Source organism: Mycteria americana, chromosome 13 (assembly GCF_035582795.1).
Source record: "Mycteria americana isolate JAX WOST 10 ecotype Jacksonville Zoo and Gardens chromosome 13, USCA_MyAme_1.0, whole genome shotgun sequence".
In the NCBI taxonomy this organism is placed as follows: domain Eukaryota; kingdom Metazoa; phylum Chordata; class Aves; order Ciconiiformes; family Ciconiidae; genus Mycteria; species Mycteria americana.
In genome coordinates this window covers 18606329-18630407 of record NC_134377.1, presented here as the reverse complement: position 1 = coordinate 18630407, position 24079 = coordinate 18606329, and the positions used below count along the sequence as shown (strand labels likewise).

The 24079-nt window shown below is 57.1% G+C and overlaps 2 protein-coding genes across 6 annotated transcripts in view; both read right to left on the bottom strand.

The window, feature by feature from the left end:
• Nucleotides 1–119: 119 nt before the first annotated feature.
• SLC25A1 (solute carrier family 25 member 1) lies at nt 120–15863 on the bottom strand. The gene is made up of 9 exons (XM_075516066.1): nt 15681–15863; nt 4062–4169; nt 3797–3896; nt 3427–3565; nt 2864–2948; nt 2574–2678; nt 2044–2159; nt 1636–1709; nt 120–1492 (listed from the first exon to the last, which is right to left on the bottom strand). The coding sequence occupies exons 1-9, from the start codon at nt 15775–15777 to the stop codon at nt 1378–1380; spliced, it is 939 nt and encodes a 312-aa protein (XP_075372181.1). The 5' UTR covers nt 15778–15863; the 3' UTR covers nt 120–1377.
• Nucleotides 15864–22652: 6789 nt separating this feature from the next.
• The window catches only part of CLTCL1 (clathrin heavy chain like 1), a 37233-nt gene continuing 35806 nt past the window's right edge, over nt 22653–24079 (bottom strand). For all 5 annotated transcript variants that reach the window (XR_012777790.1, XR_012777791.1, XM_075516559.1 and 2 more), the window contains one exon: nt 22653–23994. Coding sequence is in view for 3 of the 5 variants with exons in the window: in XM_075516559.1 (XP_075372674.1) it covers nt 23879–23994 (116 nt within the window). In the remaining 2 variants the exon portion in view is untranslated. The remainder of the gene's footprint in view (nt 23995–24079) is intronic.

Sequence of the window (24079 nt, the reverse complement as noted above, 5' to 3'; positions counted from 1 at the left end):
CCGATGCTTCCCCGGGAGGGCAGCAGGACTGGGGCAGAACCAGGGACCCCATCCCCGATCCCCACCTGCACCGCAGGAGCCGCTCGTTGCCTGCTCAGCACTGCCCGGACACCAACACAGCTGCTAAAGCCAGACTGATTTTATTCAAATTGCGAATGTAAAACAATAAAAAAAAAAAAAAAACCAACCAACCCTCACTGGCTTCAGAGCAGAAAGCCGCAGGTAAACCGTGCCTAGGCTTCCCTTCTCCTCCTTTGCCCTCCCGTGTTAAGGCTGCGTTCATCACTGGTGACAGGAGGGAGGAGGAACGGGGCGAGCCCCAGCTCCCACGACCCCCCGGCTCCTTTGCGGGAAGTTTGGCACAAATCCGGCAGGGCCGAGCCCAGCGTGGGGCAGGGCAGGGCAGGGCTCTGGCCCCACAGCCATGGGTGTTAGTGGGTCAGCGTGAAGCTCTGAAAGCTACGGGATTACCTACGGGGCCGCGGCAAGGTAAGGGCAGATGGGGGGAATGTGGCAGAAGAAGGGGTTTGCACCCCCGGCCGAGGGGCCAAGTCTGCGGCACAGGGCTGTGCCTCCCTGCCCTGGCTTGCACGTGTCTCTCGCCTGTAAACGGCAAGTGACGGGGCACCCAGCTCGGCCCAATCCTGGCCCTGCGCTGAGGAGAACTAAAGGCCTGGCTGCAATTTTGGGCAGCGCCTGCTCAGCAGCCCGGGGTCAGTGGGATCTGGGGCCGGGATGCTGCACCCCGGGGGGGCTCAGTGCCGGCAGGAAGGAGGGAGGAGGGAGCTGGGGCTGCCGCCGGCAGGTCACCGACCTCCCGTCCCGGGGGGCGCAGGGCTGGCGGGCCCCCCGGAGCCGCCGTGAGGCCCGGTGCATGGCTCCCAGCCGGCAGCGTCAGCCCCAAGAGCCTCCACCAGCGGCGATGCCTGGTGCGCAGCTTGGCCGTCGCACCCACGTGGCTCCGGGGGGCTCTCAGCACCCCCAAAAACTGCTGGCCCCCGCACAGCCGGCAGCTCCTGGCTGCCGGAGGCCCCGGGGGCGCAGGGCCACCGTCCCGGGGGACACCTCACCCTGGATAACCTTGCAGGGGATGCAGGACCAGGGGGAAGCGTCACCAGGAGACTGGGGCGGGCATAACCGGGACGCTGGGGGTGCGGGGATGCTGCTCCCTCCCTGCTCCTTTCGGCACACAACTGATAACTTAACCTGCTCCAGAGCCTGTTCCTAAACATAAAGGTGGCCGGGTTTGGGGGAGGGCGTGTGCGTGGGGCAGACTTGGCCCGGGGCAGTGCTGGCGGGCAGCTGCGGGCTTGGTCACGGCTCTCCAGCTGCAGCCCCGCGGGGCGAGAGAGGTGGGGGCCGCCCGGCCCGCCCTCCTCAGTCCGTTTTCCACACCTTGTTGAGGAACTTGACCACCTCGTCGTAGATGACGAAGACGATGGCCACATCGAGGCAGACACGGCCCAGGCGAGGCACCGTGCCCTTGTAAAACCTGCCGGGGACAGAAGGGGTCGTGGGGCCGGGCTGCGCTCACAGCCCCCTCCCCATCCATGCTCCCCCCCCGGCCGGCCCCCGTGCCCCCCACTGGGGCCGGCCCCGCCGCCGCCCCTCGCCCGCCCCCGCCGCAGGGCTTACGCCAGGGGCCCTTCGTATTTCATGATCTGGTAGGCGCAGTCCCAGGTGCTCTTGTACTTGTGCGCTTCCAGCCCCTGCGGGACGGGAAAAGCAGGGTCGGAGGCCGGAGCCAGGGGCGCATCTGGGGAGGATTTCGGGGCGGGGAGCCAGGGCTGGGGGTGCGCCAGGAGGAACCGATCCCCCTTTGCTGCTGCGGCCACCGAACCCAGCGGGGACGTCCCCACCTCCACGCAAACGCTTCCCAGCACCCCCGCGGCCCGGCTGCGAGCGGGCAACATCCCCAGGCGTCTCCCAAACCTCGCCAGCATCAGGCGCCTGCCCCGGGGGCTGCACAAAACAGCCCCCGAGCAGCGGGTGACCCCAGCCGCCGCAGGCAGAGCCGTCCTGCACCACGCCCCGGTGCCCTACCTGCATCCTGGTCTTCACCACATCCAAGGGGGTGTTGCCGAAGACGCTCGCAGCTCCAGCGAGGGCTCCGAACACCCCCGTGACGAAGGGGTTGATGACCTTATTGGGATTGTCCCCTGGGAAGGAGGGGAGGTTGAGAGCAGAGTGGTGGTGGGGGACGAAGCACGGCATCCCCAAGGGAGCCCGCAGGGAAGGTCCCAGGTCTGGCTGCTCGTGGTCAGGCCTGGTGCCGTGCTGAGTGCAGGGCCCAGGGCATTTGGCGGGGACTGTCCAGCGGCACCAGCCCCACAGAGCCCACGCAGCACTGGGGAGCTCAGGGTGGGAGCGGAGGTGATGCCCTAGCACTGGGATGCTTCAACCCCGCAAGCTGGGGCCCCCTTGCCCTGGCTTTCACCTTCCTCCATCACGAGAGGCTGAGCCACGAGAAGCGCAGGATGCGCTGGTGGAAAGCCCAAGCCTGGCTCCCACGGATGGGCTCAGGGAGCCAGCGGCGCAGCTGGGGTGTCCTGGGGGGGACGGGGACACCGTACCTTTGTACCAGTTCTTGAGGGAGGTCATGACGAAGAAGCGGATGGCCTGGTTCGATCCTTGCTTGAGGACGGTCGCGGTTAAGCCCTGGTAGGTCCCCTTCAGTCCTGCAGCAAGAGAGGGTGCTGGAGGGGAGCACCGGCCTCACCCAGGCAGAGGGAGCACCGGCCTCACCCAGGTTTTTCCTCCTCCGGCAGCCGGTCCCAGCCCGCACCCGTCCCTCACCTCCTGCCCCATGCCCCCAGCGTGGGGGTACCGGAGGGAGACAGGACAACACTTCCCCGGGACTCACCCTGTTCCCGAACGATCTCCCGGACGCCGTGGAAGAAGCCGCGGTATTTGGGCTTGGGGGAGCACTGGTCGTGGATAAATTTCACCTGCGGGGAGACAACGCGCTCGTCCTGCCAAGGCGAGGGGGGATGCGACGGCCCTGAAGGGCTGCCGGCCTCCTCTTGCCTTGCTCTGGGGACGGTCCCGAGACCAGAGCCAACCCACGTGGCCAGGCAACGCTGGGTGAGGTCACGGGGAAGCCTGCGCCCATGGCCAGTGGTGTGTTTTGCAGGGGAAAACCCTGGAAACTGCCTCTGCAAGCGACCGCACGGGTTTTACAGCCCGAAAATGGGTGACAGGATGGCTCCTGGGTGGGGAAGGGGCCACAGCCACAGGGCCTGACCTCTCCATGGAGCTTTCCAGCATCTACTCCTCCCCTAGAAAACCAGCCCGAGCAAACCTACGCGGCCCTCGGCTCCCCAGAGACCTGCTCCCCAAAAGCCGGGCGTCCCCGGCTCCCGCCCCCTCCTGACCTGGCCCGCGGAGGGGTGCCAGGGCAGGGGGACGCTGGCGGCTGCCTCCCACCTTTACGGTCTCCATGGGGCAGACCACCACCACGGCCTCGGCCACGCCGGCGCCCAGCCCGCAGATGAGGCCCCGTGTGCTGTCCAGCCGCCCCTGCTCGTCTCTCATCTGGTTGCTGAGGAACTCGAACATCCCGAACCTGCGGAGGAGCCGCCGTGCCAACCCCTGGGCGCCCGGCCAGGGGCCTGCACCCCCCTGTCCGGGTCCATCCCCGGCAGCAACCACGCACCCTGCGAGAGGGCCCTCCCAGCCCGGGAAAGCACCTGGCTTCGGCAAAGTGCCACTGGGGATGCCGAGGCCAAACCCACCCACCCCGTCTGCTGCCACCCGGCGTCCCCTCCGCTCAGCCCGCGCCACGGGGGACACCTACCTGACGGCGGCCTTGGGGATGGAGCCGTACACCAGCGAGCTGAGCCCCCGGTACAGTCCCCGGATGCCATGGTCGCGGACGGTCTGCTTCACGCAGTCCCCTGCGGCAGAGCACAGCGGCGCTGCCACCACCTGCCGGGCCAAGGGCCACCATGCTGCCCCGCCGCCCGCCCCTCCACACCCCGCTGCCCCCCAGCTCCCGGCAGGCCCCTGGGAGCCTCCGAACCCAGCCGGCGGGTTGGGGCAGGGCAGGGGCGCGCGCTCACCGATGCCCTTGTAGCGGGGAGGGTTCGCCTTCTCGTCCAGCTGCAGCTGCGTCTTCACGTACTCGGTGGGGAATGTGATGCAAATCTCGATCCCTCCGGCCAGGCCACCTGGGCGGGAGAGGAGGGGACGCTGGGGCCAGGAGCAGTGGCTGCTGCCGGCTCCACAACGGCTGAGACCGAGACCTCTGGCAGCCAGGCCTGGGCTGGGACGTGGCGTCCCTGTCCTCGCCAGACCCCTGGGGACTTCACACGGCAGCAGGGCCCCAGGCCAACCTGGCGCCCTGCACAGGCATCACCGCCTGGCCGTGGCAAGAGCTGGCGAGGCATCGGCCAAAGGGGTGCGAAAACCAGGGCAAAACACCACACCCGCGGCTGCTGATTCAGCCTTGTTTCCCCCTCAAAGGCACCTCTCTCCTTCTGGAGCCCCGCACCCCGCCGGTGAGCTGCCAGCATGGGGATTTATAAACCCAACAGAGCCCGACAGCACTGCACGAGGCCCGGCACCGCTCGCCCAGCGCCAGCGGGAGCCCATTTGCAGACCTGGCGTGCCAGCGCGGAAGCGCAATTATCATCAAGCCCATCCAGCCGCCCCGGGCTCACGCAGCGGCAGCTGCTGGGCACCGATTACACTGGCTGAAGCCTTTCCCGCCACGGCCTGGGGACGCGCCGGCACCCCGGCAGCGAGCGACGCTGGCTCTCGGTGGTTGGGGTCCCCTCGGCTTGCTTGGAGCGCCTGCGGCCCCGCCACGAGCTGCCTCGGGGCAGCAGGGCCGACCCCGGCCGGGCCGGAGGCCCCGGGAGCAGGGGTCACCCCCAGCCGGCTGGCGAACGACCGCGCAGCTCCTTTCCTTGCACCGAAGCACAGCTGGGTCCTGCCGAGCAGCAGGAACTCTCTGTGCCGGCGCAAGGAGGAAGCGCGGGGCTGAGCCAGCTTCCCCCAGGCCTCGCGGGGGCAAACCCCGCTGCAGCCCAGGCCGGGGCAGGAGCCGGTGCCAGGGCAAAGCCCCCGGCCAGCAGCCCCCCCCCCCCCCCCCGGGACCGGGCACCGCACCACGCAACGCTGAGGAGCCCCGGGATGCTGCCACTGGGCACCCACCGAGCAGCCCCCGAGGGCCCCTCGGCTCCTTGCCCGGGGACGGCGACCCGGGCCCAAGCCCGCGGGACACGGCCCGGCACGGGGTCAGGTTGGCTGCCAGCTCCTGGCCGGGGACAGGTCTCCCATCGCGCTTCCGCCGGCCCCTCCAGCCTGGCCGCGTCCCTCAGCGTGACTCAGCAGCGCTGCGGCTCCCGCCACAGCCACCCCCGGCACGCGGCCTCGTCGGCACGGCCCTGCCGACGCCCCGGTGTTCCCAGGGGGGAACACGCTGCTATCGCGGGAAGGGCTAGCGCAGGGGCTGGGCGCAGCGGCGGGTTGTCCTGCTCTGCAGCCAAGCGCAGGCCCGGTGCCACGCGGCAGAGCACAGCTCTGCTTATCAGCACCCTCCGAAGTACCCTGAGAGGGGACGCTGATAGGGGACACTGGGGCCCGTGGGACGGGGAGCCGGGCCACGGCCGCTCCCCGTGACAGCAGCAGGCAGCCCCAGCTCCTTGGACCAGGGGAGTTTCTCATATAGTCTTATTTCTTCTGTATGGCCTCCAAATTTACAAGAGAGACCCTGAATCTCTCTGGCACTGCCTCCAGCTCCCTCCCGCAGTGCCACCGGGGAAGCCGCTCACCCAGCACGGGACGTCCCGGCAGACAGGCTGGCATCCCCTGGGGCACCACTGCCTTCTCTCAGCCGCGTCCTTCTGGAGGGAAAGGAAAGCAGCCTCGCTGCACTCCCCCCAGCAGCTGGGCAGCACCCACCTTAAAACAGCCTTACCCTGTTTTTTCCCCCCAGGCACAAGCAGCAGCGGCTGCGCTCGTCCTCCCCAGCGTAGCCAAGAAGCCGTGCCAGGGCCCAGCACGGCCCAGGATGACGAGAAAGCCCAGCCCCACGCTCCAAGAGTATCTCCCTCCTCCCACAGGCACGGTGGGGATGGGGACACCGTGGCACTGAGTGCCAGTCCCCCATCCCCGGGGCAGGACCCGCCAGCCCAGCCTGGCAGCATCCCGGCCTCGCAGGGCGCTGGGGACGGAGCGCGAGGCCAGCGCGGCTCCGCCGCAGCACACAAAGGCTCCTTGTTTCCCTCTGTGTTCCCAGGAGGGGCCATAGCCGCTCAGCCCGGGCCAGGCAGGCGCCTCCCGGGAGGCAGCGACAGGCGACCACCACGGCCTTCACGCCTCTGCAGCACCCCGTGCTTCAGCAGCGTGGGAGGAAGTCGCTGGCAGCCGCAGAGAGGCCAGCTCATGCCACGGTGGCCAGCCGCCGGCTCTCACCCAGGGCACCACGGGAGGACAGCCACCATCCCTAGGGTCCCCAGAGCTCTCCTGCTGCCCCTCGACCCTCTCCAGGCCTTGGCAGGCCCGTCAGAGGTGGCAGACGCCACCGGTCCCGCGGCACACGGCTTGCCAAGCACTGTAATTTCTGCTGCAAAACCAAACAGCTCCTGCGGGAGCAGCTGGCGGGTCCCCGGTGAGCAGCATGACGAGAAGCAGCGTCCTTCAGCGGGGCGTAACGGTCCCCGAAAAGCCCAGCACCAGCTGGCACCTCTCTGTGCCGCTACGCAGCGCCGTGCCACCAGCCCCGCTGCCACCGCAGCCACAGGAACGCCCCAGGTGCTGCCAAGGCTACTTTCCTCCCGCCTCCTGTGCTGCGGTCCTGGAGCGCTGGACATTTTAAGAGCTGTAAATGTTCCCACTCCGTTCCCCAGCACCAGCTGCTGCCCCAGCACCCCCCGAGCCAGGCACCAGGGAAACACCCGGGACAAGCACCAGCCCAGGGGCAGCCACACCAAACGGCGCGGGGAGGGACGCCGCACCTCCTGCAACCTGCCCACAGCCTCCAGGGTTAAGGATGTTTGTCCACGTGGGGGAGGCAGGGAGGCTCTGCCTGGCATCCCGTGGGCAAAGCCACATCCACAGGCAGCCTGGAGCCTGTGAAGTGCCCCCGCAGAGGGACAGCGAGCCCCTCCTGGGAACCGGCAGCCTCCGGGACACTGGGGCCACCCGAGCCGAGGAAGGAGGAACAGGGCGTCTGCGCTGGCTCTGCCCGGCAAACCAGGGAGCTGGATGCCAAAGGCGTCCCCGTCCCAGAGCCGCTGTGAGAGCGGCTGCCTCCCTGGCACACAGCAGCGTGCGCGTCGCCCCGGCTGCGGCAGGGGACACCCCAGGGCTTGCGCGGTGGCAGGGGCACGGCTGGACACCGGTGCCCTGAACACCTCTGCCACCGCTCACTGGGGACGGATGAGGGGAGGGCAGCCGGCCCGAAGGCTGCCCTGCCGCTGCACGGCTCCGAGACTCCTCGGGCAGCTGCACAGACGCGAATCGCCGGGCAGGGGAATGGGCCTGTTCAGGGAAACGCACCCAGAGGAGGATCTTCTCCCTCGCCCTGCTCAGGGATGTGTGCTGCCCGCGCTGCCAGGTCCCCTCCCTGCCCGCCGGTGTTGCTCTGGCCCCAAATCCCTCGGGAAGGGGCACGCAGCACGGACTCCAGACGCGCTCCGTGACTTGGGGCAATTTTTTCCTGTTTTCCTCTGCCTGCAGAGAGACAGGGTGGCACAAACTGCCCACCCGCACCCCCTCCCTCCCTGGAAGCGAGACTCATCAGAGGTCCTGCTCTGCCTTCGAGCGTCCTCTCCCCATGCCGTTTTATTCCAGAGGAAATCTTATTCTGTGCAAATAAATCACCCCATTGCCCACGAGCAGCAGCTCCTTCCCACTCCCCCTCCCTCGCCAGGGCTTTGCAACCTGTTTACCCGGACTTTAACCAGCAGCTTCAGCTCTTGCAACACCGCGGAGTCAGCAGGAACAGCCAGCAGCGAGCGCTCAGGAGGTGAAAGACCAAGTGGGGCAGCCTGGACGCCAAGCCAAGGCTCTCGGCTGTTAGCTGGATGCAGCAGAGCCAGAGGAGAGAGGACGTCCTTCAGGGAAGGTCGCTCTGCCTGGCCCCAGAGAAGGTTCTGCCGGCGGGGGGGATCCCGCTCCCAGCACCAGGAATGGCTCCCCGCCCGCAGCGAGCCTGCAAGCGCCCTGGCTGCCAGCAATCCCGACCCCGCAGGCCCAGCGAGGAAGGGAGAGAAGGGAAAAATACCTGTTTGTCAGCCACTTGGCATGGTTTTGCCCGAAAAATTTTACCTCTCCTTTGTGGAGGGGCCAGCAGAGTTATCCGAGGACATGGCTGCAGCCGTTGGGCACAGCCGGGGAGAGTTGGCAGGAAGGAGAAGAGGGTGCTGCCCCTGCAACGCTCACGCAGAGCGTGATGGCATTGGTGCATGCAGGTTCAGCTAATGACCTCAAACCCCATTAGCGAGCAGCTTCTGGGGACACCCCCGGCCAGCCCGTCCCGGGGACCCCGGCTCCGGCACCCAGGACAGGGTGGGTGCCAAGGGCAGGAGGATGCAGCCGCGATGGGGAAGACAAGCAGAGCCCCGGGGGCCAACACAAACCGAGGCTGCGCAGCCGGGGCTGGCACTGCCACCCCCGCAAGCCCTACCCGGGGGCAAGTGCCCCAGCGAGCACCCACTGCCCTGTTTGGGAGCCACAGAGGGGCAGGAGGTGGCACGGGCCCTCTGCCACTCCTGTAAGCGACTGCGTCTGCAAAAGCATCCTGCTCCTGCGGACGGAGCAGCAGGTCTCTCTGCAGCTCTGATGAGAAGTGAGCACCCGGAGAGCAACTTCAGCCTCTCCATTTTAAGGGTAATTTCACATGCAGATAAACAAGCACCTGATTTCCATACAAAAAACTCCTTTTAACTTCAGATTTGGCAGGATCCTTTCAGGCCAGAGGAAATTATTCCTAAGGGCCTGGAAGCAAAGCAGCAGAGCTCTCGCAGGACCCATGCCTGAAGCTTGCCCCTCCTGGCAGCGGCACGGCTCAGGGCGGTGGGAAGGCACAAACAGGCTTCCAGCTCCTCTCCAGAACACCAGCAAAAGCTGACCCCCATGTTCCCCCTGTTCGGAGGGCACCCAGCCCACTTGCAGAAGGTGCAGGTGTACGGGGCGAGCTGAGCAGCCAAGACTGGTGACATGGACCACGCACTGTGGGCACAGCAGGCAATCCTGCCTGCCTCCTGGGTCCCCTGCTTACGGTTCCTACCCTCATGCGGGGACTCGGTGCCCTTCCCCGTTAGCCAAGGTAGCCTTCAGAGCTGGGGGATAAAAAACCAAATAAATAAAAATAATCAAAGACCACAGGGTGCTACAAATCAGGGAGGCAGAAATACCCACCTCCAGCTCATCACAGTTCTCTGCAGCCCAGGTGCTGCCCCGTCAGCAGCACAGACCTCTCCGTCTGCCTGCTCCCTAGGGATCGACCCCCTCCTGGCAGCCAACTGCTCTGCTCTTGAGCCATGCTGTTAGCGTAACCCAGCTAAAGGCAGTAGTGGAGAAATCCTACCATGCCCGCAGTGGTGAAACGGGTTTAGCGGGCTCCACCCTCCCCACGCAGTCCCACCACGGGCCATCTTGTGAAACAGGCTCAGGGCAGAGCCTGGCTCAAGGCGCGGGCAGGCGCCTTGCTGGGGACAGCGCTCTCCGGGAGAGCCGGCCGGCGGCAGGGCTGGCACCGCAGCCCTCGCCGGGGCACCTCCTCCTGCCGCGCACAGCCCTTCACCGCCCATCCGCAGCCCCATCCCGGGGGAAAACCAACACAGGGCTGCTCGGCGGGGAAAGGTCTTACACAGCGCTGAGAGCAGGGAGGGCTGTATGCCCGGCACGGCCGCTTCCCCAAACCAGATGGCCAGAGGATTACCCGCGTTTTGGTTAGAAGGGAAAAAAACACGTCCTGTGACAGGCCAGCCCTTCTCTGAGAGCGTCGATCAGCCGCGCTGGGGCCAGGGGCCCTGGAAGGTCCCCTATCTGACAGGGGCAAGGCCGGCGGGGGACACGGGGGTTCAGAGTGACCATCGGTAAACACACACGTGGCCGCTTTCGTCACAGGACCACACTATGGCCAGGCTGGCAGAAGTCTGATCCTCAACGGGGATACACAGAATGACAAACATGAAACGCGCCTCATCTGAACCCCATGCCATCGGGTGGGTAAACAGCCCCGTGCAAACAGCACTGTAGATAATGCTGTAGATGGGATGGAGTAATTTGTCCCTAATCTTACTGGAAGCGTCCTGTTTCAACAGGCCATCCTTTCACAACCCGCTCATTCATCTCCTCTTTGCATTTACTTCTCAGTGGGCCAATATTGCAATAAATCATTACTATATTTTAAACTTCTTGGCTGTCAGTGTGATGGCAAAAGCCACTTCCCTTTACTCGCAGTCACAGCATCACCTGCCTTTGGTACTGACTCCACCTTTGGGGACTGTCAAGTCCCCCGTCCCCATTCAGCTCACCTTCTCCCCGCTGCCCTGCGCACCCCGAGGCCCTGGCTCCACTGCCGTGAGCTGGCTCCCAGCCAACCCATCACCCCGCTTCAGACACCTACTGTTTAAGTGTCCAAAAATCTTTCTAAAGACAGGCAACAGGGAGCCAGTGTCAGAGCCCAGGGCTGCTGGACCCCTTCCCCAGCACAGCTCTGTAGCTGGATGAAGGAGCCACTGCTGGGACTGAGGCTTCCCTGGGGACAGGCTCTGGTCTCCCGGCCACCAGCACAGGGGAATGACTGCCGCACCAGGCACTGGAGCACAGGGAGAGAGAAGAGACAGCAAAAAATCAGCCCCTGCTGTCAGGAGGTGACCCGAGACCTCAGGGCACAAGCACAGGGTTCACCACTGCCCAGGCAGGAGCAGGGAGGCTGCATTGGCATGCACTGCACAAGGCTGTCAGAGATGAGAGATGCTGCAACATCCCTGAGCTGTCAGCTCGCAGTGCTCATCGCCTCCGGGAAGACGGATGGCTCCTTCTGATCATTTACGTCAACCCAGAGAAAGTGGTCGCCTGCAGAATGTCAAGCAGAGCATCAGGCACATGAAAATCTCAGAAACTCACATTTCAAAGCCCAGGGTTAACCCCAGCTCACACAGAATTCATTCAGATCGAAGAAGCTGGGCACCCTGATGTGGTTTCCCAGTCCTGGGGCTGACAGCCTCCTCCCACCAGAAGCCTCAGGGCTGCTGTAGGTTTCCGCAGCAGCTGCAGTCCACAACGGCTGACAGGCAGGCAAGGATGTGCTCATGGCCAGTGGGCTCCTTTTGCCCCACTCCCCAAACAGACGACAGCTAGAAGAGGCAACCCCAAGGGAAACCACAGCCAGGCATGATGCACCAAGGGCCAGCAGACCTGGCAAGATTGGTTCCCTCCACGCTCACCAATCCTCCCCCACGGCCGTGTTCAGCCCACCACCCGGCTCCCCTGGCTCAGCATCAAGGGGGGGAACATCTCCTGCTCTGCTGCGAGCACCAGGCATCCATCTAAAAGCCAGGGAGCGTGCCAGACCACGGCCATTCCCAGCAGCACAACCTCCCTCCCACCCTCCCAGGAGGGCACTGGCCCTGGAAGCCCAGGTGGACTTGGGACTTTTAGGAAAGGAGTCCTACTCTGCAAGAAGCAAGTCGCAGCTTTCATACCCAGTCCCTGACTCCTCTCCTCCGTAGGTACAGCATTTCCTAAGAAAGATCATATCAAGAGATGAACAAAGAAGAGGAAACTGAACCTCTAATTACTGCTTTGTTTTTCATGTGATCCTGGGCTCCCTGCTAAATGTGTGCTTCAAGCCCTACCCTGCAGGCCCTCCTCTTTCTCCCTGCAGAGTCCCTCTCCCTCCTGGCACCTTGGTGCACGTCACTGCTATTTCCCAGTAGTACTCAACGTTTGCAGCAAATATCAGAGCAACAGCCACGACCATTGCGAGCTCTTTCCAAATCAAGCACCATGTAGGACAGCATCCAGGCATTCTGCCTCCCTGACCAGGCAGGATTAGGTGCAGGCAGGAATAGCAACTGTGCACCAGCCCCCGGGCAAGCAGAGGTACCACGAGCTCCCAGAGCAAGGCAGCTGGGAGCTTCTCTGTGGAAGGGAGCAGACCCCAGGCTTCAGAGCTGGCTAAAAACAGAGTAAGACTGTACTTAACTCTGGGCAGGGCAGGCAAAGCCTTTCATCAAACAGCCGCTGCTAACCAGGAACAAAGTTCTCAAGAGGAGGGCAGGGGAGTAGGGGTTTGCCTGCAAAATGGTGAGGACCATTTGCGCTGGGCTCTAAATAGTCCACCGCAGGCTGGCTCGAGCTGACCTAACAGCCCTGCGGTGCCCGAAAACCCAGCAAGGAGCCCTCCGAGGAAACACAGGGATGACCACCTCTGCCAGCTCTGCAGTCAGCGCTCCTGCCTCGCCGCACGCAGCCTTTATTTCGAGCTCCCTGCTTGGCCACTGCAGCATGGCCCCATGCTGGGAGCTGCACAGTGGACCAGCAGCACCCGTCCCTGCAGGAGGCTGGCGGGAGGGACAGGAGCCTGGTGGGCTAAAGGGTTTTTCTGGAAACCACAGCACAGAAACTGAAAGCTGGCTGTGGGGAGGCTGGAGACACGCCTGGACTCCCGGGTCTGCTTGCTAACAGGTTATTACCCAGCAGAAGAGACACGAGCTGGCCCTCAAACTCTAGCTCATGAGTTCACAAGAAAATTATGCCAGCTTTACAACAGGTAACTGAGCCAGCAGATGAGTCAGAAAGACAGATAATATCCATTTCAGCATAAAGCCAGCATATTTACTAGTCTTTTAACCAAGTTTAAGCTAAGCCACGTTATGCCAAACCTTAGTGTCCTACAGCCATGTCACTTCTGACCCAGTGCCAGGTCCCTCAAACCCACTTTGTACCATCAGTTCAGAGTCCAGGGGGCTCTTCCTCTTGCAAAGAGGGTGTAGGGGTCAAACAGCGGCAGGCACCCACACCCACTCAGCTCTGCCCTCTCTGGAAGTCCAGTCTGTATGCAGCACCCCCGAGACCAAGTCCTGGCAGCAACACCCACCCAGCCGGCCAGTCGGCCAAGCTGCCTTCATGTGCCCAGGCCACACACGGGGACACAGCACCGGCACAGCCTGTGTGGCCACAGCAAGGTGAAGCGCTGCCCTGGCACACAACAACTGCTTGGACAAACGAGAGCCCATTAGCAAATTAATTTTTAACTTTGCATTTGTCTCTTGTGACAACTGAAGGAGAAGAGCCCTTGGCAGCCAGAGCTTCACTTGCATCTCTTCCGAAGAGCCAGCCCCAGCCTGCTCAGGTCTGGGCAGCGCGAGGGAGCTGTGCCTCCCTGGCAGAGGATCTCAATTACACACAGGGTCTGGGAGCAGATATGCATCCAGGGCGAGATGACGGCTGCTTATTTAACTCCACCAGTACAAGGCAGATGAAGGACAGCACAGTAGAAATGGTCCATCTTGAACACCTCCAGCTCTCCAGAAGGTTGAGCTTTGGAGCACACACCCCTGTTGTGCAGAGAGATGTCAGAGGAGAAACTCTGAGAGCATCAGCAAACCCCTTAAAGTGGGCAGAGACAGCCACAAACAGCACTGCATGTCCCCAGCAAGGGGCTGGAGGGCTGAGCATGCCAGGACACAGGGAGTTAACAGCAGCTTTCTCCCATTTATGTGGTTCTCTAATACAATTAGATACCACAGAGGCTTGGCTGGACTTCTGCCCATTAACCAATTACTCTGATTTGCTACATGCGAGAAGACTAGCATCTCAGCAGGGTCCTTCTTCCACCTCTGCAGCCTCACGTGGACCCAGAAGGGCTCCTGCAAGCGGGGACATGTGCAGCTTTGTGCTGTGTTGCCCAACCTGACACCTGGCAGAGGGCACAAGCACCACGTCCCTTCCTTTACACCAGAACAGCTTCCAGGCACACCCCTGGCAACTCTCCTGGTAGGGGAGAGCAGGGCAAGTCTGCTGCAGCCTCCTGCAGAGTATGCCGATAAGCCATCTACAGCTGATGATCCCCGATTACGGACCTACGCAAGGGCTATGAAAGTCTCCCAGTACACTGGCCCAGGCAGTGACAACTGACGCACCGCACACATGCGGTGAGCTGGGGAAGACTGGGAAGGCTGGATGGGGAGCAAACCGCCTGTCTTTCCCACCCTAAGCTTGGATTAAATCCCATTTAAAAGACCTCTAAATAAAAGGGGATAAGAAGAGGCCTGAACTAACAACCCACTTTGAGGGGGTAGCAGCACAAGTCTTGAGACCCCTGAGGAGCACTGAGCTCTGGAGGAGCCTGGCCTCACCGAAGGTCTCATTTGAATGAGAATGCACCCTCTCGCAGCCTGGGTGACAGACCCCTCCAGGCGACGTGACACCGGGAGGCCTCGTCACCCGTTGCACGCTCCAATGCTTGCATCCATTTCCCACAGCACTGCCGTCTCCAGCAGTTCTCCGGAGCTGTGCGATGGGAGGCCAACTGCCGAGGCAGGGGCAGCGCTGGCGGGCAGAGCCAGAGCAGCAAGGGCTCAGCTCCCGGCGTCCAGCCAGAGGGCAGGCAGACCCTCGCTCCTCCCGGGTCCCCGCTACAGGAGGCTGGAGCTCTGCCGTCGGAGGGGAGCAGAGAGTTGGACAGACGAACAAAGGCACAATCGTAGGAGGGGGAATTGGCTGGAAAACACAAAAGCTCTAAACATGCCAATCGTGTCGAGGCTGGGATGGCTTGTTTCAAAGGGAAGACGCTAATCTCCACCCTGGGAATTGTCCTGCGAGTAGCAGGAGAAACCAGGGAGCTAAGGAATGGCTACAAAGCAGTTTTAACAAGCCTGACTGCCTTGGACTCTATTCAGCTCAAAGCTCAAACCAGCCACAAGCAGGAGGAAGTGTGTTAACTCTGCAGTCACTGCTACACTCGGAGCCTATTTAGATCCCATGGAAATGGTCAGAACTGGATGGGAAAACACGCCCTGATCCACGGGGATCGGTGCCGAGACACAAAGGAGGGACCAAGAAGCCATACGAGGAGCTGTATCAAAGCAGCATGCAAGGCACGGCTGGAGCAGGAACGACCTGGGCGCTGCCGCCTCAGCGTACTCCCTTAACATCTTCGGGGGGTGCATAAGGAGGTACCCCGCTGCTGCCTCTTCCATCGGTTCAACTCCCTCCCGCTAACGTGAAAATCCGCCCTGCTAAACAACGCGACTGCCGCAAGCCCTGCGCCCACCCTGCGTCGCCGTAGCGGGGCCGCCGGCACCGTCCAGCAAGGCCACAGGTTGCAGGAACAGCCTCAGGGCGAGGCTGCGACCCGGCCGGGGGCAGCGGGACCCCCGCGAGCCGGCGCCCAAGCTCGGGGTGCATCTGCCGGAGCTCCGCGGCTGCCGCCGCAGGGAAAGCCCGCTTCGCCGCGGGCCGCCTCCCCGGGGCTGCCGGCCGCCAGGATGCAGCGGGCGAGGGGCGTGCTACGGGCTGGCCCCGCGGCTGCGGGGCTGGCGGACCCCGAGCGGGACGGGCAGCGGGGCGGCCTCAGCGGCAGCGACGGGACGGAGCACCTGCGGGCAGCGCGCTGCCTCCGCGGGGCGGGCCGCGGCCGCCTCCCGCCCGGCACGGATGCCCACGCTGGCAGCGGCGGCCGGGCCACCCCGCCGGGGGAGCGCCGGGGCGCTTACCTGCCAGGATGGCCTTGCCGGGGTGGGTGAGCTTGGCCTTGCCGGCGGGGGCGGCGGCGGCCAGGCGGCGGGGCGCGGCGGGGGCGGGCACGGGCATGGCCGCGCTGCTCCGCGCTCCTGCGCTGCCCGGCGGCGGCGGCGGCGGCCGGGGCCGTATTTAGGGCCGCGCCCGCGGAGGGGCGGCCCCGGCGGCGTCACATCCTCAGGCGGCGGGGCGGGGCGGGGCGGGGCGCGCCCGGGCAGCATCCCGCGGCCCGGCCTGCGGGAAGCGGCGGGGAAGGAGGAAGAGCGCAGCCGGCTGCGCCAGGCGGAAGCGGCGGCTTCTTCCTCGCTCCCGGAAGCCGCTCCGCGCGGTGCGCGGAAGAGAGCGCAGCCCCGCCAGCCGCGGGCGTGAGGCTCGGGGGCCGGGCGGGGGCTGGCCTCGCCCCGGGAGAGCAGGGAGCCGCCAGCGCGGCAGGGAGCATCCCCGGCCCGCCTCGGGCAGGACGAGCTGTAACGAGCACCCTGAAAACCACGCGGTGGGTAAGGTTTTCACAAGGTAGATGTAGCCTTTACTGGTCCGAGTGCACTTCACAGGGGTGGGTTTGCTCGAATCATTTTTCTCACTCAGGGAGGGAGGGAGACAAGGAAAGCCCCAGCGTAGTACTCACACGTGAGCACCTAACACCGTACATGTGAATGCCTAACAGTGTAAGCGGAAGAGAAGCCAAAGCATTCTCAAATTAAAAGAGTGCAAATCGCACCCCTACTCGTTTCTGCTTTATCTGCGGACAGAGGAAGACAGCCCTTCACTATTTGTGGCTGAAAGCTGTATTTACGGGAACGCTGGGGAGAGAAGCCAACACTGTTCTCCTTTCTGTCCAGGAGTTCACAGAAAGCTGGACTCTGAAGCTGTGCTGTCCCTGACACCTGGAGCAGCCGCCCTATTCCAAAGAGGGAACATTTTGTGTAAGAAATCTCCCCTGGCCATGCGTAGAGCATGCTCCTGTCAGCACTTGCTCTCTGTGCGCTTTGTGATACGATTTTTGCTTAACAAGACTCAGCAATCAGGCAGCTGGATTCCAGCCGCCAGCCTCATCCAAAAGCAAACTCTGCAGGTACAGCACAGTGATACAGCTGTGGCTTCGTGGCTAAACTGACTGCAGAAAGACCATCTGGGAAACTGAAGCACCTTTATTCTGCCAGGATTAAAAGCAAACAAACATGTACTCGCATTGCAGAACTCATGCCCGGACCATGCCAGAACTGTACGTGGTTTCTGAACAGAGTTAAGACAGTCACAGAGGCAAGTCCATTGAGGGGGTCCCATGTCAAGTCTAAGGCCACCCACCTCCAGCACTGGGAAGGGGAAAAAAACAAACAAACAAACAAAAAAACCAAAACAAAACCAAAAAACACATGAAGGGTACACGGAAGGAATGAACATTCACAGTCCTGGTCACAGATGCAGAGAGTCGGGGTAGCAGTACTGGAACAGCAAAAATAAGATAAATCCTTTCAAAGATGGCAAACAAATGGAAATGCATTTGGATTTCTGATTAATCTCTGCAACTCCTTGCTACCTTTCCATCAAATTACCATAACATTCATGTACGCTTGTAGACATGTATACCCACTGCTGTGAGGCCGTGATTAACTTCACAAGAAACACTGGCTCTTACGGATTCCTGAATCAAGTCAGAAAGGCCTTGGGTACAACCTCATCCTGTCCAAGGAAATACTACGCCACATGCTCAATTCTCATCAGCCTCAATGGGATTCACTACAGTGCTTACTTTGCTGAACAGGGAAAGGATTATTCATATTTAATCACATGCAGATTGCAAGCCATCTCAACTTGACCTTCAAGAAGCTGCTAACAACACTTGTCAGCAGAAAGCCTAAAGGAGAAGAGCATCCAAGGAAGATAAGCAACCTTTGAAATACCAGGGCCTGCAAAAGGTGCATTTTAAATCCTGTAAGTGACTTTCATGAAAGTAAAGACTTGACCGGACTTGCATGGTCAAGAGCATCTCCTAGGAAATGGGTGGTCAAAGCATAAAAGAGCAGCTACTGTTACGGACAGGATATAGAGTCCTCTATCTTATGCTCACACTTCAGGAATTTTCATGGAAACAACCCTCTGACAATCTGAACACATTTCCATTGCTGGTGGCTGGTGCTTGTTTCTGCTGCTATTGAAGGGTACATGAATTGTGAAATACATAGTCAGGTGCTATTGCAGCCTGTACACCTCATGGCATCCTTCCAGGCCTTAATAATCAGAATTAAAAAGAGAACTACTGAAGATGAAAGCAACTTCCATGATTTTTTTTTTTTTAAACACAAACACCGATTGCAGACAGGGCTTTCTGGATCCTAGAAAGCACATAAACAGTTACCCTGCCTGATCAGTTCCAACTTATCCCTCCCCTTGCCTCTCCCCAAAACAATTTTTTTTTTTTTTTTAAATTGGCACAGCTTGATGCACTTGGCAGCACACCATAGTTTCAGAGACCATAAGTGGTCAATATAGGGCAGATAACTTCGTATTATGTGCCCCTGAATCAGAGAATCTCTTTATTTCACTGCACAGCTATATTCTCTGAATTGTTACAACTCATCAGCTACTACAAACCATTCTGTGCATTATCAATCCACGTCACTTGGGCTCTTATGGTAAAATAAGAAAACTCATTTCCTCTCAGGTTCCCTGACAAGAACAAACGATTCCTTTATGTGTAACAGATTCCGCGCATAACGGGCTTCAAGGAGAAGTGATCATATGGAAGATTTGAGTCAACATTTCCCCAGCTTTCAAGTGTGTGCAGCAGGAGCTACTGTGACTATAATAAAGATGACGCTATTCCAAAGCCACTTGCACGATTCCCACTTGAGCACACATGCAAAAAGAGCTCCTGTTGATACTCAAAATTATTCACTGAGATTACCAAGACTGAGCCTCTAAAGAGCCCAGCAGAAGTCCCTGCTGCATTAACATTTGAGTGGTCCTGACTCATCTCAGAAGACGAGTGAAATCCATGCGCTGCATACAGCATTTACAGGTTATCATTCTGCTACCAGACCACAGTCACGCTTCCCTCACAGCATGATATATTACTGAGAGAACCTACTCCAGTTGACAAACCCTGTTAGCAGTTTATCCTAAATGAGACCATTTCCCCACCCTCTAACTGGAAAAAAAAAAATCTTCCAAAAGGAAAGCAATTCAAAGATTTACTAACCACCACTTCCCACCTGAATCCACTCCTAGCTTCCCAGCTGGATAACCAGCGCTTTGGGAATTTGTGCTCTGTGTAATATTGGAGACCTCATCACTGTGGAAAAGAACATACCAGATAACTTTGTAATTCCTTCCTTTCGTAGCCACTAGGGGAAAAAGGAAAAAAATAGATTTTTAGATGAAGATACTTTGAAGTCTTGAAAACCACAGCAGACAGAAAAAAAAAATTCTCCTTGAGTCACTGCATTCAGGAGAATGCAAGAATAAACTCAGAATTTGAGTCAGAATTTTTAAATTCTGACACATAAAAGCAAGACAGGACTCATCCTTCACTGACTGCATTTCAAATTTACACCATCTTAATGCTTAAAAGATGGCAACATTGTAGTCTATTTTAGCTTGGAAGAAAATGGATGGATTTTGCTGCCTTCCTGAAAGATCTCAAAGGCTCCAGACTGAAAGATCTAGACTGAAACACATACCTATGCTAACAATTTTGCAGCATTTTATTAGTAAAACATGAGTCAGGATCTGTCATTACCTTTGGAAAGATGCCCACAGAAAATGCATAGTATTGAAAAACAAGAAAGCTATACTAGCAACAAACTCCTTGGAGGCTGAATGCTTGGTGAAGTAAGAGATGTAGCAGAATAAAGAGACTCCAGACCTATTAAGCTGGACTGGTGCACCTGCAGGTTGTTATAGCAAGTGTTACTTCACTTGGCAAACCACAACCTAATTACACACCAGTGTCACAAAGCACTTGGGTGTCGTTAAGTGTTTTCCAGCCTTTTGTTCCGTAACATTTTATCACAAATTCAAGATGCCCCTATTTTATTTTGTGGGAACAAATGAGATTGAAGCAGTCTTGGGGTACTCTGTAAAGCAAAAAAAGAAATACAGTCAGCTTGGAAACAAGTGACAAGCCAAATCACTTACAGCAGAACAAGAAGGACCCAGAAAGACTGAAAGAAGTTCTACAGATGAGAAATAGGCCCTGTCACAAGGTAGTACACGCATTTTCTGAATTGCTTGTTATCGGAACCTGGTACATGCAGTGCTACTTGTCCAAGATTAGCAAGATTTCTAGCCTTGATTTTTCTCAGTACAAATTAGATCCACTATCATGCTGGTTTAATCACACTAGGAGTTTCTCAGTGGCCAAGTTCTAGCCTGCCAATTGAGATGTCACACATTGAAGCATAAAATATACAGCAGTTGAACAGTCAGCTTTGCCCAAGTATATCATATGTGCTCAAGTACAAAAGTTATCCACGCTCATCTAGGTGGGCATCAGACAACAAAGGATTTGTTTGTTAGTTTTAGGGTTAAAAAACCAGAAGAAATCTTGTATGCTTCTAACTGTTGCTGGTTTTTTCTAGGGAAAAAAGTTGTTTCTTGTTTCACACAGCCTTACTAAGGGATCCATGTCATCCTGTAAGTGCCAGCTCTCAGCACTGCAGTTACTAAAAAAAAAAGAAGCTATTACATCAAAATTAAGGTTTGGACTTTACAGTTACTATGTTTCCTGTATCATTCCCATAATTTGTACTAATTTGAATAGGCTTCATCTGCCTATAATTTTTATTTTTTAAGGAGCAAAATGACTTAGGAGCGTTTTCTTCTACTATGGTACCATTTAATTAGAGAGCCCTAAAAAAGGGGGGAAGGGAAATAGAAGTTTTGTAAAATACCACGTTACATAGTCAATAAGAAACAGAACTTACCCCAGCAATGCATTCCTCCTGAGTTTAATTCCTCCCGAGTTTATGGGGCTTGCTCATCTGGCCCAACAGAGCAGACAGCAGCAGCCTCCATCAGAATTCCGCTTCTAGCAGCAGCTTTGTTAGATGTTCTTCCTCCCTTCTTCTTTGACTTGGTGTTTGTACCAAAAGAAACCAGTAACCTTTGAAGATGCAAGGGAGCAAAGGATAGTGTAAGATCTCAAGTGCTAGCACAGAGTGAGCAGCTGAACACAGGTCAGAGTTTTATGTCCAGAGCAGCGCATGTCCTTGCAGTCATTTGTGGAGAGATCAGTTTCGACCTAGCTCACAAGACATTAAAGCAGCTGCACAGCAATGCTTGTGAATTGCTTGTCACATCTGATGCCAGACCTGTAGTTGCCCAAGTTTGCCAGATTGGGGAGAATCCCCTTAAGGTCTGACAAATAACAAGAGCTATTACAGAAGGAAATCCATACTGTTTCTCACAGGAAGAGCATGAGTTGGTAAAAGCCTGTATGTAGGTTCAAGCAAGTTACTATTTGACAGTATCGTAAGCCCAGAAGTTAGTCTCCAGATGCTGCACTCTGCAGTGTGTTCCACATGAACAGATCATTCTAGGTGACACCACTAGCCCCATCTCACTGAAGTGGTGGGAATTAGTGAGAAGCTTAGTTTTAAAGGAAGTTTTCCACAAAAGAATCTTATTCAAGTTTTCAGAAACTTGGATGGACACTACAACTTCATAAACTGGGTTAAGTCCTCCACTTAACCCACTAAAAGAGAGGTTATTTCCTGCTGAGAATGACTTAACTGTTAAAGAAACAGTGAAGTATGCAAGCATCTGTTCCACATTTTAGGTACAGCTGCACTGTGATAGCAGGGAGTATGTTTCTGGATGCATTTTAGAATGCAAGACCACAAAATTTAAAAGCCATTATACTTAGCAAGAGCTTAAGATACCAGGACAGCAACTAAAGCGAGACTATTCATCAAACAAGGCAGCTTTGCTTTCCTTGAGAACTCAAGTCATTCCTGTAATTAGATTTCTAGACTGCAGCTATTAAGGATCCCCAGGCTAGCTCAATTCTCTACAGGTCATGAGCTCTTCTAATATTTAATCTAGCAGTTTACTGTATTCCACCATTGGCTTGTAATTGTTGCTATGAAGTCACAGTAAATTTTCAAGTTGAGAGGAAACAAACTCCTACAGTCATACTAATCCTAGAGCTGGTCTTCAGTTCCAGCTGCCTCGCCCAAATTCCTTTTGACCCACAAGGAACTAGTTACAAAATATAAGTACCATTTGTCTGGAAAATAGCATGCTACCTGACTAATTCCTGCTAGGAGTAAGTCTGGACAGAATGCAGATTTGCTTGAACTCATTAGCGGCTCAGTATTTCAAGCTGAGCTGTTGAGTGCTGATCAGTACAAAACTGAGGTTAGTATGTTACATGAACACTCTGAGCACTCTGGCTGGCATGAGGAAGGTGGACACTGCATCTCTTTGCCATAGCTATCGCAGTGCAGTGATCAAGGGAGACGATATAGTAGTTCAGATTGTGCCAAAGCATAGTCTGCTGTTACTGATTTCACAGCCCTGGCAGTCTCTGCTGGTTGGCATTTAAAGATGTTTTGCCCTGTTCAAGTAGAATTCAGTATCAAAAGGTGGAGCTTACCACTGCTGCTGCTATATTAAGGTATTTTAGTGCTAAAGATACTACCTGCAGCATCTCCCTCAGCACAGGACTGAAGCTTTTCCAGTCCTGTGAATGAAGTCATGTAAGCATGTGACTGCCTCCAGCAGCATGACCTCCACACGTGACAGTGTGCTGATGTGTCCAGCAAAGAGACTGCAACTCCCTTTTAAGATAATTGCTAAGCCACCTGTGTTAAGTGCTTTGGCACAAGTTTCCCTTTTTCCTGCCTGGCATCCTTAGTTGTCAGATTAAGAAACCTGATGCTATTTGTGGTAGTGTATTACTACTAACCGGTCCCCACCCCCAAGATATTAAGACTAGAACCACACAGTGGATACTGCAGTTTTACATTTATAGTTGGACTTTTATAATATTCAAGATTAGCACAAGATTCATAACCATAAATTATACATTGTTATCTAAGTACATAAAACGTTAATGATACATGTATTTGAAGAGTGGCACAAAGTAGTAATACATCCCTGTTGGCATTCTCAAAGAAAGAGGTGGGTGATGGACACGCCGTTGATACTACTGCAGCATAGCAGAACTGAGTCACTGCACCCTGTTAGTTCAGGTGGTGCTGACTCTGCCCACCAGACAGGGTCAGAACATGGTGTGGCAGGAAGCCAACGTCAGAATCAGTTAAAGGTGCAAATAAAAAGTCAGGATTATGGCCCTCCCTACCGCCTCAATATTTTAGCAGTATGTCCCCCTCCCCAACCCTGACACTGTGCTCTTGCATCTCTAGTACTTCGGCAGCCCATGCACACTCCTATGTTCACTTGCCACACATAGCTGAGGTTTCCTTTAGTACCATTTAACGTCAACAAGTAACATGCTCTCTTCTTGTTAAACAAAAAGGATCTGGGAAGTGTTTGCTCTCTGGCATGAGAAGATTTATTTTCTTCAAGTCTCAGATCTACTCCAGAAAATATAGAACAGATTCCAACAGCATTGAACCCCAACAGCATTACTGTCCAGAAAAAGAAACTTTCCCAATATTCCTCTAAACATTCAGAGCACAAATATTAGAAAGCCCATTTTCTTTTGCACATAAGACTGCAAATAAAATGGGGTAGTCAGATGTACACAAGCTTTCAACAATTCATTATTAACGAGATGCTTCACTGAATTGTTAACAACCCTGCTACTTCAGTAGCTTCAGCTAAAGCTTTAACAACTTGGTGCCAGGCAATTTCCCAGCTGCCTTCAATGGGCTTTGCAAAAGAAAAAAAAAATATGCTCTCTTCCCCCTGGCCTCAAGCAGTTATTGCTATATGAGTTAGTGAAATAGTGCCTTAACTTCAGACAAGAGTCTCACAATGTCATTAACAAAAGCTGCCTTTCAGAGGTTGAAATGTAACCGGACAATAATCAATAAATAACAGTAACAGGCATCCCGTTGAAGTCTCCTCACTGAGCCAGGCAGCAAGTGTGTTCAGCCAACAGAAGGTCATCTGTGCCTTTAGGACCATTGTACACTTCTTGGAGAAGTTAAAAAGGGACGGGAAGGAAGAGAACAGAGACAGTGAAGGTCTGTCAGAGAGCTAGTTACATATTGAAACCATAAACAGGCGGCTGGGTGAATCCTGGTGCTGTGTATCCATATGGGAAGTTTGCCTGGGGAGGTACTGCACTGGGGCCTGCTGTTAACATCAACTGCTGGCCTAGAAAAGCATAAGAAAAAAAACCAAAGTTAGTTTAAGAACCCAAGCTTCCCTAATGCTAGCTGTACTATGGGACAGGATTATG